Source organism: Mustela nivalis (genome assembly GCF_964662115.1).
Source record: "Mustela nivalis genome assembly, chromosome: 7".
Classification (NCBI taxonomy): domain Eukaryota; kingdom Metazoa; phylum Chordata; class Mammalia; order Carnivora; family Mustelidae; genus Mustela; species Mustela nivalis.
This window is the reverse complement of record NC_139026.1, coordinates 36,830,025-36,848,657: the sequence shown is the minus strand read 5'-3', so window position 1 is coordinate 36,848,657 and position 18,633 is coordinate 36,830,025. Positions and strand designations below refer to the sequence as shown.

Sequence of the window (18,633 nt, the reverse complement as noted above, 5' to 3'; positions counted from 1 at the left end):
TTTTCTCAAGTTTCTGCCTTGTGCTTCGACCTAGATTGCATTATTGTTTATACAAAAAGAAAAAAAAAAGTAAAGCACAGGAGTTTCATATATATTATATATTTCTGTTTACTATTTTAAAATAAAAACAATTCCCCACCCCCCCCCCAAAAAAAAGAGACAGAGAGAGAAGCAGGCTCCCCGCTCAGCAAAGAGCCCGATGCGGGACTTGATCCCAGAATGCTGGGATCATGACCTGAGCCGAAGGCAGCCACTTTGTCTTATAATCCTTAATTAAATGCTTCTCTAAGCATTTAATTTTGTTTTCATGATTATAACTTTTATATTGTTCTAAAAGTTTAAATGTATCCTTCTGGATTTTCTATTGCTGGTTTTTTTTTTTTTTTTTTTCTTTTCTCAGCACCCAATGCTTGACATTTTAGTTGACACATACTTCAATTCTCATGATACATTTTTGTCAGTGTGGCCTTCCCAATATTTCTCTCATCTGCCCTTTTTATTCCTACTACCATCATTCTACTTTACACTTTTTAAAAAAACTTTTTCCCTGCATTATTTCACCAGCTTCCACTGAGGTAGTGCTGTCTTCAATCTCTTCCCTGCATACTCTTCTCCTAGTTGTCTCATTTTACTTAAAAAAAATTTTTTTAAAAAATATTTACCATAGAGAGAGAGAGCATTAGCAGGAGGGGTAGAGGAAGAAGGAGAGAGAATCTCAAGCAGACTGTGAGCTGAGTATGGAGTGCGATGAGGGGCCCAATCTCAGGACCCTGAGATCATGACCTGAGCTAAAACCAAGAGTCCAATGCTTAACTGACTGCACCACCTAGGTTCCCCTAGTTGTATCATTTTAAAAAATACATTTTATCAAATAAATTATTTGCCTAAAATAGTCAATGGTTTCTTATTGCATTTACTAATTCCTTTGTTTGTTATTTCCACAAATATTCACAGAGCACCTCTGTTGTGCTAGGCAGTATGATAAAGTAGCAAAATGAAAAATTTTTTGCCCTCATATAATTTATGATCTACTAAAAATTACAATGAAATAGAGTCTATAGGATGTTGGTAGGAAAAAGAAAGTAAGAGGCTCATAGAAGGTTCTCCAATAAAGTGTTATTTGAGCAAAGACCTAAAAGAAGGAAGGGAGTTTAAAAAAAATGGGAAAGTCTTAGGAAAAGGCATAGAAGGTGCAAATGCCCCTTAGTGGGAGGGGAGTATATTTGTTGAAGGAGTGGGCAAGGAGGTCACTGTGGCTGAAATGGACAGGTTAAAGAGAAAGATAAGAAACAGATTTAGAAAAGTGTGGTTGCGTGGCTTGAGAAGGATAGTCATGAAAGCCTTGTCAACCATTTTGAAGTCTTTGGTTTTTACTCTGAGTGAAATAGGAAATGACTAGAGAATTTTTGAGCGGAGAAGTAACATGATCATCCTGAGTAGTAAAATGGATCACTGAATAAGACTGGGAGGGAGGGGTGCCTGGGTGGCTCAGTGGGTTAAAGGCTCTGCCTTCGGCTCAGGTCATGATCTCAGGGTCCTGGGATCGAGCCCTGCATCAGGCTCCGCTTCCCTTCCTCTCTCTGCCTGCCTCTCTGCCTACTTGTGATCTCTGCCTGTCAAATAAATAAATAAAATCTTAAAAAAAAAAAAAGACTGGGAGGAGGGAAAAATTAAATTATTACTGTTCTAAAAACATAGGCAAGAGAATTGTGGCTTGGACAATAATCATGTTAGAGAGAATGGCTGGATTTCAGTTATAATTTAAAGATGGAACCAACAGGATTTGCTGTCAGACGGAATGTGGGGTGAGAGATAAAGGAAGGGGTCAAGAATGACCCCAAGGTTAACCTGAGTAAGAGGCAGAGTTGTGATTTACTCAGAAGGTGGCTGCTAGTGATGGTTTGGGTTGGTGGTGCTGGTGTTTGGGGTGGAGGGACCAACTTGTCATGTTTGAGGTGCCAAAGTGTCCAAATAAAGATAATGAGTTGGCTCTTAAATACATGAACACTACCAACAGAGAGGATCCAGGAGGTGATTAGATGAGACTGAACTTGGGGACCAAACATGGAGAGAAATTCAAAACAAGTCCTAGGAATTTTAAATTTTAGAAATAAACAGGATGACGAGAAACAATAAGAAGAGGTTGAATATAGAGATTTTTGCTAATGATGGATCGTCAGTTACCAACTATTGAGTAGAATTTTGAGAAGTTCCAGGAGATATAATTAGATTAGGAAATATATTCAACTGTATGGGATGATATTTCAGAAATGAGATATGACCTGGGATTTGCTTCCTCTAGTTACTAGCATGAGCAAAAGTGCAAAGCATGGAATGTTTAGTACTGCTGGTTGCTTAGGCAGATTGTTGAAGCTACAAGCCTTGGGTAGGTGGTGGGGGAGTGGGTTCTGGGGATCTTGCCAGGAGCACACAGAGCTTTGGATAATATAGCATTGCATAACAGGATCAAGTCCAAAATCCACAATCTGGTCACAACCTAGTTCTTTAAACACATATCAGTCACAGCAAACTTCTGGTGATTCAGCAAATCAACCATCTTTGTTTTCTCTATGCTATTACATAGGCTCTGTCCTCTGCCCTACCCTTCTCTATTTGGTAAGATCCTATATGCCTTCAAGAGCCTGATGAAATAAAATCTTCCCTGTGTAGACTTTCTTAACAACTTCAGAAAGAATTCGATGCTATCTCCTAGGCACCATACTGTATTGCTATAGCAGATCTATCCTGCAGAAAATTGTATATATTCTGACTGTGGCAACCAGTAGTTTTAAATTGACATCATAATATGTAGGATCCAATGGGGCTAAATGTGTAATTGCTTTTTAAAAAAATTTTATTCTCTCTTCTTTTCCAATACTCTCCCTATGCCATACTATTGCCAGATTTTCCCTCTGTTCCTCCCTCCGTCTCTTTCCTCCTTTGCTCCCTCTCTCTCTCTTCTCTTTTGTTCAACACACATTATAGGCTACTTCTTAAATTAATGATTTTATATTATATTATATGCCTATACACAACAAAATGAAATCAGACAAAACTGCTAACAGGAATTTGAAGGCTAATAAAGGAGGAAAATATATATTAGCATTACAGCTTTTAACGTTTCATAATTTAGCCCTTATCTGCCTCTTCTACCATATATCATACAATGAGAATAACTGATTCTAGCCAAACTGTTATGCCCATTATTATTTAAGAACTCAAACTCCCTACTCACCCCCTCCCCACACAAAGCACCTACAATCATGCCACATGCACTGTACTTGAAAGGGTTGCAACATAATCCTACCATTCCTTAAGGTTTTTCAAATCACACCTTCCTGAAGTCTTATTTATAGCAGCAATGTATGGTGATCTCTCCCACCTGTAGCTCTTACTGTCTAGTTCATTTATGGAATCTGCTACTCTGCAACCTGCTGTTTTGTAAAAGGTATGTTCTTTCTCCACAATTACATTTTTCAGCTACTTTGGAATTAAGAGCATGTTTGCAAATACATAGCATAATTTATTATGCATAATAGATATTTAATACATTTCTGCAAAAATGATACCTCAAACTAGACACAAATCAGTGCATATATTTTTATTCTACTTGTATAAAGCACAAAAATCAAAAGCATTTTTTTTTTACTGTTAGAAGTCAAGGCAGTGATTATCATTTAAGATAAAAGTAGTAATCGTACATTAATAAGGCGGGGGGTACCACAGTGTTGAATTTTAGTGTGTTTGGTTTGTAAAAATTCACCAAGCTCTTTCTATATATGCACACTTTTCTGTATGTATGAAAGTTAATTTTTTGTGGGCGCCTGGGTGGCTCAGAGGGTTAAGCCTCTGTCTTCGGCTCAGGTCATGATCTCAGGGTCCTGGGATCGAGTCCCACATCGGGCTCTCTGCTCAGCGGGGAGCCTGCTTTGTCCTCTCTCTCTCTCCCTGCCTCTCTACCTGCTTGTGATCTCTGTCTGTCAAATAAATAAATAAAATCTTTAAAAAAAAAAAAAAAGAAAGTTAATTTTTTGTAAAAAGATAACATCCTAAACTTATTTCTTATCAAATTTATTTTACCGTAAAACATTCATCAGTGTAAAATAGAAAAATGGATAAAACGTAGGTTTCCATTATACCTTATCATGTAAAGATTCTTCCAGATTCTTTCTGAAAGTTTCTGATTCTTGAATTAGAACATTCTAAAGAAAAGAAAAAAAATAGATAATTAATTAGCTGAACAGAAAATAATTAAATATGTAGATTAATGTTTCATTGCTCAAGAATCTTCTTTGATTCCTTCTCTTTGATTCTTTCCTTGGTGCAGCTATTTCTTGGTTTCCGTGGAAACCAAATTTAAATAGAATCTTTAAACATACCTTAACATTTAGAAAAATACATAATTTAAATGGGAAATGTTATTTTGTAACACTTGGACTGACAAATGGAATAAATATTATCTTTTAAGCTATTTACGTTTTCTTCTTCTCACTCTTTTAAAATTTGAAATAATAGGGTTACTCTTAAAATGAGAAAAGGTGAGTAACAGTGTAATATTAGCCAAAGGTATTATAAAGAATTCAGATGAAGTCATCTTTATTACCTGATGAAAAAAAATTATCAGATCATATTTTTGGGAAGCTTAATTCTGGACTTCTATTTCAAATACAGAAAAATTAATTTCTAATAATAGTTAAATTATTAGAGAAATAAAAATAAAATTTTAACTATTTACAAAACTGTCACATCTCATGACATGTGAAAATAAGTTGCATCATAGGTATTTTTTAAAAATTTTGTCATGAACCTATTACTGTTATAAAAGCTTTCTACTTTTTTATATTTACTACAAAGCACGATTTAAAATAATGTATTCTTTTCTAATTTAATTTTAGTAAAATTAAACTAACTGTGTGGCAATTGGCAAAGTGGCCATGTATTTGAAACTGAATGGGTAGAAGGCCTGCCTTATCACTTTGTAATGGGTATATTCACCAGCCTACTTTAACAATTTCTATTTTGTATAGATCAGGGGAAAATGTCTAGCGTAAGTAATGACTGGCATTCAATCTAAATTTCCAAAATGATTTGTCCACTTGGGTTTTAGCCCCTACCTTTGTTAATATTCTGGAATTGGCAACCAGCTCACATAACTCATACTGGTCTGGTGGCTGCCAACTATCAATGAGACATATAAAATTGTGAATGATATAGCACACTGTAAAGAAGGCCCCCCCCGTTTTTTAAACAATGCAGCTGAAATTATTGCATTCCTAATCCTATACTGGGATTAGTATTAGTTCTACTAGTAATATAAATTCACTTACATTTTGCTTTTAGATTAGTAGTAGACTTAGTTACATAAAACATTTGAAAAGTTCAATGCAAGAAGGATTCCCATATACCCCAAAATACTGTTTTTTCTCTTACCACTCTTTTATGCACCCTAGGTGAAGGATAACTAAAATATTTTCATCACAAACACATTTTAATGCATTTATCTATATGACCATGTAATAAACAAGATTTACATACCACGCAGAATTTTTTATTCATTGAAAAATTTATCTTACATATTTTTACAGAAACTACTTGTTCAGTTCTAAGAATAAACCATATATACTTAAGGAAAATACATGGAACATCTGACTAATGCAATAAATGCAGCAGGGTATAAAACAGCCAGGATCGTGAGAACACTGCTCAATCCTCATGCGAATCTACTCTTCTGACATTTTACCTTTTCTTCTAGAGCAGCCATTCTTTCCTTTAAATGCAGCTGTAAGCGTTCATTGGATTCAGTCAGAAGTCTGTCCACAGTATCAGATAATCTTTTGTTGTGCTCCTCATTCATTTTCTCTCGTTGCCTAGCCTTACATTCAAGAAAAAATAAGTAAACTTGACATAAAAATCATCTAAAAGGTATTTTATATTTTTCTAGCTTTAAAATTGATTTTATTTTATGTCTGATGTGATTAAACTGGCAGAAACTTTTCTTCCCTTTTAAGTGCAGAGAACATATTCATAAGATTTTAAATAGAACCCATAATCAAGAAAGACATTCATTTCTTACATGCCCATAAAGTGATTGAGGGGAGTGGTTCTTAAAATACATACTCTTTGAAGTTCTTGATTTTTCTCTTCAAGTTGACCTTCTAGATGTCTCATACGTTCTTCAATGTTTCCATGTCTCTCTTCAGCCTGTTTAGAAATATGAAAAATGTACCTGATATGTAAGATTTGATTAACACCTTTCTTCTAAATAAATTGAAATAAAATGTAAAGCAAGCTACTACCAACCGCAAATGTAATTTTCAAAAAATAAACTTTCTTTAAACAGGCAGCTGAACAGCATTGCTTGAAATGTGTCAGCTACAAAGGCCTGTTACATCCAAGCATCAGCAAAACATTGGACTTATTTATGAGCAATGAAATCAGCCAAATGTAACATGCAGACTGTGCATGGTTTGAACACAAACCTGCCATTGTCCAATCTTAAGCTCCGGAAGCACTGAACTGCACAGATGGTTGATTATCAATAAATAAAAGTAACATAATCTTTATAAATGAAAAGAAAAACTTAGATGGATTCTATTTAGCAATAGAAAGTAAAGTCCAGTAGGACTACCTTCCTACGTATGGAGATCATTTCTTGTAGTTTAGCTTCCATAACATATTGATAATCATCAGATGAGGTAGAAGAGGTTGGATCAGACTAACAAGTCAAGGAAAAGGAGAGGGACAAAATTGAAAAATCAGAACTAAAGACACTGACACTGAACAGAACATAGCACAGAATGCTTAAAAGAAAAATGTGACAGCAAATTTAATACTTTAATAGACAGAATTTTATATGAAAAGAACTACACTGATATCTGGTGAACACGATGCAGTCAATGGTTATAAATGAAAAACAATGATATGTCCAAATAAAAAGCTACCAACCTAAGGTATGGAAGGTTAGTGATGGCTGGCAATGAAAGACTATTACAGAACGAAATAAAGCAACTCTGAAAGAGTCATGTACAAACTGGAATTATGGGAAACCAAACACTAGAATATGTCTCTGACAGATTGTTAAAAGTTTTGGATTTCGGTTTGTTTATCATATTACTTAAGAATAATGGAAACAATGTATCTCAATGTTGAGGCGTATGCTACGGCAATGACCCAGGTGAAATAAATTTGGAAAATTTATTACAAATCTAACACTGTAGAAATCAAGAAAAAGCTAAGCCAGGGGATTCATTATTGTGGGTATTCTCCAGTTCAAGTAGAATTGAGTTTCTTCAGCAACAGTGACAAGCTTACAAAATGACTTCCGGTCTCTGAACACACAGTATGACTCTAGGTCTAGAACCTTAGCATCTGTTCTCAGATATAGTCTTAATTGGAGACTTTAAATGAAAGTGATTAAAAGTCCTCAAATTATCAAGATGACAATACACTGTGAGGACAGGAGAATTTATTTACGAACTCTCCTGAATGATACAAGGAACCACTCCAAAACTGTTTCTGGGTGGATCTGTTGCTATGGAAACAAAATAGTGCCCTAAAGTGAGCAGGCAGCATGGTGCCTGTGTGAGCTAATATTTGCCCAGTGCCAGGGTTAGTTACATGTCTTGGAGGTGATTATCAGGTTACCACAGACACAGAGTGTTAACACATGTGACACTGCTGATAGCTGAATTGTATTAGTATGTTATGCACAGATTACATGTAAAGTTAAAGCAACATTTTAATCATAATTACAACTCAAGTAATTATAACATCAAAATTATCCTATGTCAGATCTAGAAGATTGAACTCCAGAGCATATTCTATTACATTTTATAAGTTTATTCTAAAACCGTGAAACTTACTTTATGCAAATATAGGACTATATATAAATATGTCATGCAGTACCTGAAAAGAAATAGCAGCCTATTCATGTACTGGCTCATATGCATATGAACTATTTTATATTTTATGCAACAAATTCCAACTAATCTACAAAACAAACATTTAACATTTAACTGGTGTACTAATACAAATTACAACTCAACATTTATATTTTGTAAGATTTTACTTTTGATATTCTTGTTTCATAAATGGGAAAATAATGAAGAAATAACAAATAACCAATTTCTCTCCCCAAATTTCCAAGCGAAAGAAACAGAGAAAGCTACCATAGTTCCCAAGTGTCACAAAATGGTTTTCTAATATCACTTAAAACCTAGAATTCAAATAAGAATACAGTAAATGGGGCAAAATGTTGTTGAAATTAAATAATCTAAATTCATTAAGGTATCTGTAATCTTTCAAAAGTACATTTTAACAGGCAATTGGTGGTATAAAAATTAATCAGGTGACTGATTCAAGGTAGTCAAGGCATGAACATTTCAATTTCCAAAACTGTCTCTTCCAAAGTTTCCAACTTAACTACTGAAAACACACCAAATACTGTGAAAATTCACTTCAGAGTTTGAACGCGATTTCTGTCAAGTTTAAATTACTTTGTTACTGTTGATATTTTTATTGGTACTAAAAATGAATGAAATACCTTATGGAATTCAAGATGAATTATGTCCTTGCTGAGGGAAAATGCATTTTATTTAAAGAAGTAAACATCATAAATAAAAAAACCTGGGAGCCCAAAGTCTTTATTGGTTAGTTTTGTATATACTTGTCAAAGCCAAATTAAAACCTTTATCCATAGCCATTAATCCATACTTCTGACTTCTAAGCCTTAAATGAGCTTTACCTACCTATCTATACACACACAGACATGCACACATATAAAAGATCATCTTATCAACCAAGGAATAAATTCAGACAACATTTCTATACAAAAACTGGTATCAATTTTCAACTACTATTGATTTATGTTCATTTTAGCTTTGTGAAGACTGCAGTTTAAGTAAGTCATGTAAATACAAGAACAATCTGCTATTTTCTGTACTCCTTGATCGGATATAGAGCTTATCTTGATTTTACTCTTAAATGCAACACAGGAAAATTTGAAATGAGCTAAAGTTTTAGAGGAAATTATACATAGATATGGTTTTGAGAAAAACATGCATATATTTAAAAATGGAAAAGAAATAAAAGTTAAAGAGAGGAGGACCAAAGAGAAAAAAAAAAAAAAAAGGATAGGTAGCAAACAATAAAAGCAGAAAAAAAAAATATAGGCCAAATAAAATGTCTGAAACATTATTTAGAATGTCATTCATAATATATGAGAGGAAAGCTTATCTTTAAACTAAGCAGGAAATCTTTTTACTTTAGTGTCAAAAAATTAGAAAATAGAAAAAATTATGATGATCAACACTAGTGATATATTGAAAATGAACTGACAATGAAAAAAGAAATAAGTAAAGCAGGTTCTAGAGACGGTCCCTAAAGATCTGTGAAGTAAGAAGAGAGAGTGCAAGATCATAATAGCCATAAAGCTTGGGAAAACAAATGAAAGAGTCCCTTCAAATGTTATAAAAATGTTATGAGCAGAGGAAGTGTTTTGAGGATAAAACCTCATCACTGACAAATGTGTATGAAATATGTCAATAATCTAGAAACTCTGTAGTTGAAATAATGGTGTTCATATAGAGTCAGCCTAAGAGAAAGTGGTAAAAGAGAGCAGAACGAGCCCTAGTATTTTTAATACTTCCTAAGGATAAAATGCTACTGAAAAAAGGAGAAAATCTAAAGGATTCAGATGAAGTGAAATTTTAGCAACATATTATTAAGTAGAAGTAAACTGAGGAAATTATTTCGAGTACATGAAGAATATATGTATAATAATAAATAAATAAATAACCCCAGAGAAAAATGAAGGGCAAAAAGAGGTAAGGCACATATTTCAAGTTATCTTTTTTAATATTCTAAATTAAGGATTCTTAGGAATGTATAATTTGAAGACTCGTAAGTCAAGTATTATGATTCAAAGTATGTTTCATCCTCAGTCCATCAGAGGTTAATTTGCAGCAGTTATTTGATGAATTTTAAATTGTTACTCTGAAAGAGATCCCAGATATTCTTATATTTTTCTCTGGATAAAGCGATGATTATTTTACACTAAAATTTTACAAAAACTGCTTTTATTATTAGCCACTCGCCAAGCCTCTGAAAATAGTTCAGTAACTCGTTATGTAAGTTCATCTTCCTCAAATGAAAAGCCTCGTGTGTGTGTGTGTGTGTGTGTATTCATACTTGAGTAATTTAAAATGTGCTTTCAAAAAAAAATAGACTACTACTAGTATATTTGCACATTTCCATATAATTTAGAGACTATTTCCCAAATTAAATGATAAATTTATCTTCAACTTAGAAATCACACATTTCTCAAATTGCCAGAAGGGTTTATGGTATGTCTATGACTATATAAGGATCCAGATTGTAACATTACCCTAATCATACTAATGTTTTATTCAGCTAGTAATTCCAAAACTCTGTAGACAACCAACTATTCCAATACTTTTTACCCTTCTCTACAAATGTTTGCCTTTACACTACCTGATTAATTACCCTATTTTAACCAACAGGCATCAGTCAACTGTTCCAGGAAAGTAAATGTGTGTACCTGCTTTTATATTGCTGCATCAATTTTTTTGGATAATCCCTAATGCCAGAGTTTGTAACTTGCAGTTCGCATATCTATCTTACCCATTTATTACAGTGGCATGGAAAACTTAACACATAGCAAAGATTGCATAAATATCTAAAATGTGTATACATTTTAGGAGCACCTGGGTGGCTCGGGTGGTTAAGCATCCAACTTTTAGTTTTGGCTCAGGTCATGATCTCGTGGTCCTGAGATCAAGCCCCATGTCAGGCTCTGTCCCAAACTGAACATGGAGCCTGCTTAGGATTCTCTTTCTTTTCCCTCTGCCCCTCACCCCTGCTCTTTCTCTATCTCAAATAAATAAATAATTCTAATATGTGTGTATATTTTTGAACTGATATTGAAAGTCAAACATGCTTTTAGTGAGCAAATCTAAACTTCCATTGTAGCAATATAGACATACACTCTGAAGCAATGTCCATCTCCATTTGACTGTTTAGGATAGTCATTTTAACATTATAATCTTGCAAAATTCTAAAATATGCAGAAAATTGCAGACTCTAACAGCCATAACATGGCAAATAATTTTGAATACCACTCAGATTATTACTGAATTTAATTGGTTCAGAAAAACTATATTAAAATCGTCTTTATTGACTTCAGAATTTAGATTTCTACAAATCTAACTTCCAATTTCTAACAAATTTTTTCATACTGTAGTCAGAATGCAATAAACTGCTTATGGTATTTCCTACATTTTTAATACCAATTTATGTTAAATCTATTAAATAATCATGGCCTATCTACATACATATTAAATATCATCATTTGTTATATTTGGTGATTATTCTAATTTACAAATATTATTGTGGAAAATCAACTACAAGGACGTGATATTTTATATTTACTACTGTTAAAATAGGCAGAGGTATCATCACATTCATATGTAAATCATTCATGGCGTCATAAATAAGATATATAATAGGATAAATTAATCTAACCAATAATCCAATATGGTAGATTAAATTAACTTGAATTCATAAAACGTAAAGAAAATCTATAGATTCCATTTGGCTTACCAGTACTCTAAGACTCTAACAACTAAGTACTAGTACTCTATGACTAAGTCTAGTTCTCTAAGAACATCTAGGTTGACTAAATGACTTATTGCAGTACCTTTGTCAGGGCTGCAATTCTCTGAGCCAGTTCAGCCTCTACTTCAGGTAAGGTCTCAGCTTTTCTCATAGTCTGCTGCAACTTTTGCTCAGCCAACTCAAGACGCTCTTGTAATTGTCTGTTCTTCTCTTCCATCTGAAATAGGGATGGGAAAAGAGATACTTACAGAGAAACTGTGAGGATAACAAATCCCAGCCACCAGGGCCTTTGGGTTTCAGCCATTATTCGCAACTTAAAATCATCCACTACTACCACACCTGCTGTGCAAAGAGAGGACTCTATTCGTACTTTCATATATTGCTTAATCACATTGCTCAGTAAAATTCAGCACTTTAAAAAACAGAAAAGCTCTTACCAATGGCAGCAAAAAGAAAAAAATTTACTAGTGAGTATGAACTTGGACAGATGGATTATAACTCAATACTAAGACTTCAGATATACCATGATAGCATAATACTGAAAATTACAGTATTAACCCATGTGAGAAAGGGAATGCAGCACAGTGGTTAAGTGTCCAGTCTGTAGAGATAGGTTTGACAAAACTTGTTTCTCTAAAATACTACAAAATAAATATTTTAGGCTTTGTGTATTATTTAGTCTCTGTTTCAACTACTTAAATCTACTATTGTAGCACAAAAACAGTCGTAGATTGGTGAAATGAATGAGTATGGCTGCTTCAACAAAAACTTATTTGTAAAACAGAGCCATAGTTTTGGCACATGGGCCATCGTTTGTCCACTCCTGCTCTAGAGTCAAATAGACGTAGGCCTCTGTAATAACTCTGGCAATTACCAAATCTGTGACCTTGGAAAAGTTTTCATGTCTCTGAACCTTAGTGCCTCAGTAAAATTGTGCTTACTTCACAGGTGATGGTTATATTTAAGTGAGATAATACATGTTAACTGTTTAGCACTTTCTGGCTCATGTCTAGATCCAAAGTAAATATTAATCATTATTTTTATTATTATTAAGACAAATATATAAATTACATGCTGAAAATTACATCTTTTTAGTCAGTTCTATTCTAAGTGTTAGAGAATGGTTGATTGCCAAGAAATACCTTATTTTATTTACTCCATGTTTTGTAAGAATGACTACAACACACATGGGGACCAGAACAAAACCAAGGTAGAGATACTCAACCTGCCGTAGGATGGCTTCTTTATTTGCTAACTCATTTTCTAGTTTATCATTCATGTCATGTATGGAGGTAGATTCTCTCTGAGCACTGAGGTAACGCTTCTCAAGGGTTGTGATTCTTTCTTCCATATCTTCCTTCTGTGCCATGGCCTACAATTAAAATAAGAAATTAATTAAAATCAGATTTTCAGAGAGTTTAATGTATTGCCTTGTTATTTAAATAAAATAGTAAGATTTAAAAGCTATTGTTTTCCTGAAGTAATATTCATTCCTTTCTTTGCAAGGAAGATATGCAAGACTTCATGTGAATTTTCCCAATTTATCTGTCAGAATCTTTACATCCTGGGTTAACGAAAAGTTTCCTTCTCTGAGAATGCAGTGGAGTACAAGAAACTGCCTACCGTGGAAGTGACATTCTTAGAAAAGCAGTGACAGGTAAATTAGCTCATTATACAGTAGAGGTAAGTATTATTATGGGTAGAGTTGTAAGCCATAAAGGTGAAATGGTGGCTACTGTTTCATACTGCAAAGCAATCTTCAACTAAGGATAACCAATATCATCAGTACTCTTATCTTCAGATATAAATAAGAGTAACTCAAGGGTTAAAAAAAGAGGTCCAAAAAAAAAGTAAATTTGAATCATATTTGCAAATGAATCAACCAATTGACTTTGAACCTTAACTGTTTTCCTTGCATATATATTCTAATTAAAAAAAGAATTTAAAGAACTCAGTGAACACAAAACTCTAAGGAAAAATCAACTACCAATGCAAATGGAGAAAATCTTGGCATTACTGATATTCTAAACAATAATTTTTAAACTATCTAATTCATAGATAATATGGATAAAATTTTATCTTCCTAACATCTTATATGAAAATTTATTAGTAGGTAGATAACCTTTTTATTTTTTTAATTTAATTTTTCAGTGTTCCAAGATACATTGTTTATGTACCACACCCAGTGCTCCATGCAATATGTGCCCTCCTTAATACCCACCACCAGGCTCACCTATCCTCTCACCCACCTCCCCTCCACATAACCTACTTTTTAAAAAAGATATTAAGAAGGGTCAGCTGAAGAAGTGAGCCTCATGGAAAAACTGAGAGCTTTTCCCCAAAGGTCAGGAACATGACAGGGATGCCTACTCTCTTCACTTTTGTTTGATATAGTACTGGAAGTCCTAGCCTCAGCAATCAGACAACAAAAAGAAATAAAAAGCATACAAACTGGCAAAGAAGTCAAACTCTCACTCTTCACAGGTGACTTGATACTTTATGTGGAAAACCCAAAGACCACCTCAAAATTGCCAGAACTCATACAGGAATCCAGCAATGTGGCAGGATATAAAATCAATGCAGAGAAATTAGTGGCATTTCTACACACTAAAAATAAGACAGAAGAAAGAGAAATTAAGGAATTGATCCCATTTACAGTTGCACCAGAAAAACACAAGATACCTGGGAATAAACCTAACAAAAGAGATAAATGATCTGTACTCTAAAAACTACAGAACGCTTATGAAAGAAATTGAGGAAGATGCAAAAAATATTCCATGCTCATGAATTGAAAGAATAAATGTCGTTAAAATGTCTACACTACCCAGAGGAATCTATATATTCAATGCAATCCTTATCAAAATACCATATTTTCACAGAGGTGGAACAAATAATCCTAAAATGTGTATGGAACTAGAAAAGACCCTAAATAGCCAGAGGAATGTTGAAAAAGAAAGCCAAAGCTGGTGGCCTCACAATTCTAGGTTTCAAGCTCTATTACAAAGCTGTAATCATCAAGAAAGTCTGGTACTGGCACAAAAACAGACCAACAGATCAAAGGACAGAATAGAGAGCCCAGAAATGGACCCTCAACTCTATGGTCAACTAATCTTTGATAAGTAGGAAAGAATATCCAATGGAAAAAAAGATAGTCTCTTTGACAAATGATGTTGGGAACATTGGACAGCCACCTGCAGAAGAATGAAACTGGACCATTTTCTTATACCATACACAAAGATAAACTCAAAGTAGATGAGATTAAGACCTAAATGTAAGATAGGAACCCATCAAAATCCTAGAGGAGAACACAAGCAGCAATGTCTTTGATTTTGGCCACAGAAATTTATTGCTAGACACGTCTCCAAAGGCAAGGGAAAAAAAACCAAAAACGAAATATTGGGTTTTCATCCAGATGAAAAGCTTTTGCACCGCAAAGGAAACAATTAACAAACCTAAAAGGCAACCTACAGAAATGAAGATACTCGCAAATGACGTATCAGATAAAGGGCTAGTATCCATACAAAATCTATAAAGCAATAAAAAATCCAGTTACAAAATGGGCAGAAGACACAAACAGACATTTCTCCAAAGAAGACATACAAATGGCTAACAAACACACGAAAAAATTTCTGACATCACTCGGCATGAGGGAAATACAATCAAAACCACAGTGAGGTAACACCTTACACCTGTCATAACGGATAAAATTAACAAGTCAGTAAACAATAAATGTTGGTGAGGATGTGGAGAAAGGGGAACCCTCCTACACTGTTGGTGGGAATGCAAACTGTTACAACCACTCTGGAAAACAGTATGAAGGTTCCTCAAGAAGCTAAAAGTAGAGTACTATGGACCAGTGATTGAACTAATAGGTATTTATTCCCAAAGATACAAATGTAGTGATCTGAAGGGGGCACCTGTACCCCAATGTTTATAGCAGCAATGTCCACAATAGCCAAACTATGGAAAGAGCTCAGATGCCCATTGACAGATGAATGGATAAAGAAGAAAAGATGTAGTAAAGATGTACAATGGGATATTATTAAGCCATCAGAAAGGTTGAAATCTTATCATTTACATTGAAGTGGATGGAACTGGAGGGTATTATGCTGAGTGAAATAAGTCAATCAAAGAAAGACAATTACCATATAGTTTCATGCATTTGAGGAATATAAGCAGAATCTGGAAGAAGGGGGGGAATGGAATGGGAAGATATCAGAAAGGGAGACAAACCATGAGAGACTCTTTTAACTATGGGAAAGAAACTGAGGCTTGTTGGAGGGGAGGTGGGTAGGGAGATGAGATAACTGGGTAATGGGCATTAAGGAGGGCATGTGACTGATGAGTACTCGGTGTTATAAGCGAATGAGGAATTACTGAATTCTACATCTGGAACTAATGATGTTCTATATGTTGGCTAATTGAATTTAAATTAAAAAAAAAAAAGGTGAACTTCATGGGCCCATTGTGGTTTCCTGGTAATTTGAGGAGCTTCTTTGCATAAGGAGCCTAGAATTGATGTGATGGTGGTGGCTTCCATGTATTACTACCCAAATTTACTTCATCAGTCTTTCTAGTCAGTTCTTTTGGTCCTCTCCTTTGGGACCTCCCGCCACATACACAGAGCAGATAAATTTTCTTTCATTTTTCCAGAAGAAACGGAAACCCATAAATGGATATCCTTCAATGTCTCGGTCTTCCCTCACCATCAACTGGAAATAACCACATGCACAAATCATTAACATCTAGTTTTCAGTTTAGAACAGGTGTTCTACCCTCTCTCAAAGTTTACTTGTTATTAGTGCTCTAGGTTTTATAGATTTTATAGATTTTTTTTTCTGCTTTTAGGATCTTGATCACTTCTTGTCTTAGATTTTCAAAATGATAGTAGAAGTAAATCCCACACTGTAGCAGAAGCAATGACACAGGCTTATAGATAAGCTTGTACAGGCCAGAGGTGGATGGCAGAAGAAAAAGAAATGATTCAAAGAAAATAAGAAAAAGAATGATAAATTATCTGCTTGACCACTGACCATAACTGAATTGAAATTATGGAATTTACTAATCTGGTAGAGTGGGTGGGAAGATATGCCATAGTTTTAAAAAACTTGATCATATTAATGTATCAAGTACTTAATAAAATCCTAGAAAAACAAAAAGCTTCACAACAATAGGAAATGGTATCATAGGAAACCACCACTCAGATTGGTTGTGAGAACTATTTACATAGCCATAATAATGGTGATACTAAATGTGATTTTGAGGTAATTGTAGTGGAAGGATGGGGGAAGAGAAAGGAAGGGAGAAAATAAAAGAGCTAAAATCCTCGTTTAATAGCAAGGCATAGATTAAATAAGAGAAAACAGCACTAAACAGTAACAGCTAAAGGACTGAGGTTAAGAATCTCAGGCAGGTAAGATGGGAAGTGGGCAGGCGTTCTGTACGTGTGTGTGTGTTTGTGTGTGTGTGTTTAGATTCATACCCTCTTAAACTATTATTTGACATTGAAAAATTGCTTAAAATTAAAAGCAATTAAAAACAATATTTCTGCCATGAAACCCATCATGCCTGCCTTCCCAGCCTATCCACAAATAACATTTTCTTCTTGGAATCATCCTTGAAATCTTCACCCTAACTCCCCACTTAATAGCCTAACCTGTATCTTGCTATTGGTCTTTCTCCTGCTTCCACATTCTCTGACTTGCCGACCAAGACAGAATATTAAATGCCAGTCTGATCATACTGCTTCTTGGCTTAAATACCTTTATACGTTCACTCCACCCCACCCCCAATCCCATCCCCCCATCTTCAGTGAAAATCTGAGCTATAAAGCTTGGAAAACAAATAGCTTCATGACTTGACACTTCTATTTCTAGGTACTGGAAAGAGCAGCATACCCCCCAGACCCCTAAAAAAATTCATGTCCACTTAGGATCTGTGAATGTGACCTTATTTGTAAATAGGATTTTACAGGTGTAATCAAGTTAAGATGGTATTACATAAGATTAGGGTAGACCATAAATTCAGTGACTGCTATAAAGAGAGGCAGATTTGAAGACACACAGACATAGAGAGGAAAAAATGCAAAGTTAAGAGAGAAGCTGACTAGAGTTACACTGCTATCAGCCAAGAACACAAGGATTGCCAGCAACCACCAGAGGCTAGAAGAGGCAAAGGATTCTTCGCTAGAGTCTTTCGAGGGCATATGGTCCTGCTGACACCTTGACTTCAGACTTGGAGCTTCCAGAACTGTGAAAGAATAAATTACTGTCGTTTTGAGCCACCCAATTTATGATAATTTGTTACAGGAGTCCTAAGAAACTAATACACACTGTGACTTCATTTCCACCTGGAATGCATTTTTATTACTTTCTTCTGGGTCCCACTGACCTTCAAGATCCAACTAAAGATTACTTGGCTATTATATTAATATTAAAGATCAGATGTCTGAAATTCAATTAATCCAACAATTCGGCAAAAATTACCCAGACTAATTTTTTCAACATTATCTACGCATCTCTAGATTTTAGCTAACACAAACAAAAGCTACTATTTGAAAAGCTTTTATTTTAAATTTTGACTTCTTCAATTCTATAATATTATTTTTTTAGCTCACTGAGTGTAGAGTTTATCATCTTAGAGGATTCTTTCAGAGTACTGTATTCTGTTAATTCCATTTTCACAAAGAATTCTGGGAACATTATGTCGATTTTGTAGCCCAAAAAGAAAATTCTGAATCTATCCTACATATATAAACTTCTAACTAAGTAACAATAGCAATAAATTCAGTTCAAGACATATACAGGTTTCCTGAGAATGTGAGCACTGGAGTAGCACATACTAGCTCCAAATCCCAGTTTTTGCTATTCGTTAACTCAGTTACCATGGAAATATGTTGATTATTTGTTCCATAATTCACCTTTTTTCTTTCTTTTTTCCTTTTGGTTTGTTTGATTCTTTGTTTTGTTTTCTGGTTTTGTATGGGATATTAATCCCTAC

The 18,633-nt window shown here is 34.4% G+C and overlaps 1 protein-coding gene across 16 annotated transcripts in view; it reads right to left on the bottom strand.

The window, feature by feature from the left end:
- Positions 1 to 18,633, bottom strand: part of PPFIA2 (PTPRF interacting protein alpha 2) — a 488,573-nt gene that overhangs the window by 104,478 nt on the left and 365,462 nt on the right. For 10 of the 16 annotated variants that reach the window (XM_082742775.1, XM_082742777.1, XM_082742776.1 and 7 more), the window contains 5 exons: positions 12,860 to 13,006; positions 11,717 to 11,851; positions 6,118 to 6,201; positions 5,741 to 5,872; positions 4,140 to 4,202 (listed from right to left, as the gene is read on the bottom strand). In XM_082742775.1, the coding sequence (XP_082598901.1) occupies positions 4,140 to 4,202; positions 5,741 to 5,872; positions 6,118 to 6,201; positions 11,717 to 11,851; positions 12,860 to 13,006 (561 nt within the window). Of the gene's footprint in view, positions 1 to 4,139; positions 4,203 to 5,740; positions 5,873 to 6,117; positions 6,202 to 6,628; positions 6,716 to 11,716; positions 11,852 to 12,859; positions 13,007 to 18,633 lie in introns of all 16 variants that reach the window. The other 6 variants (XM_082742763.1, XM_082742772.1, XM_082742771.1 and 3 more) reach the window with 1 other exon arrangement.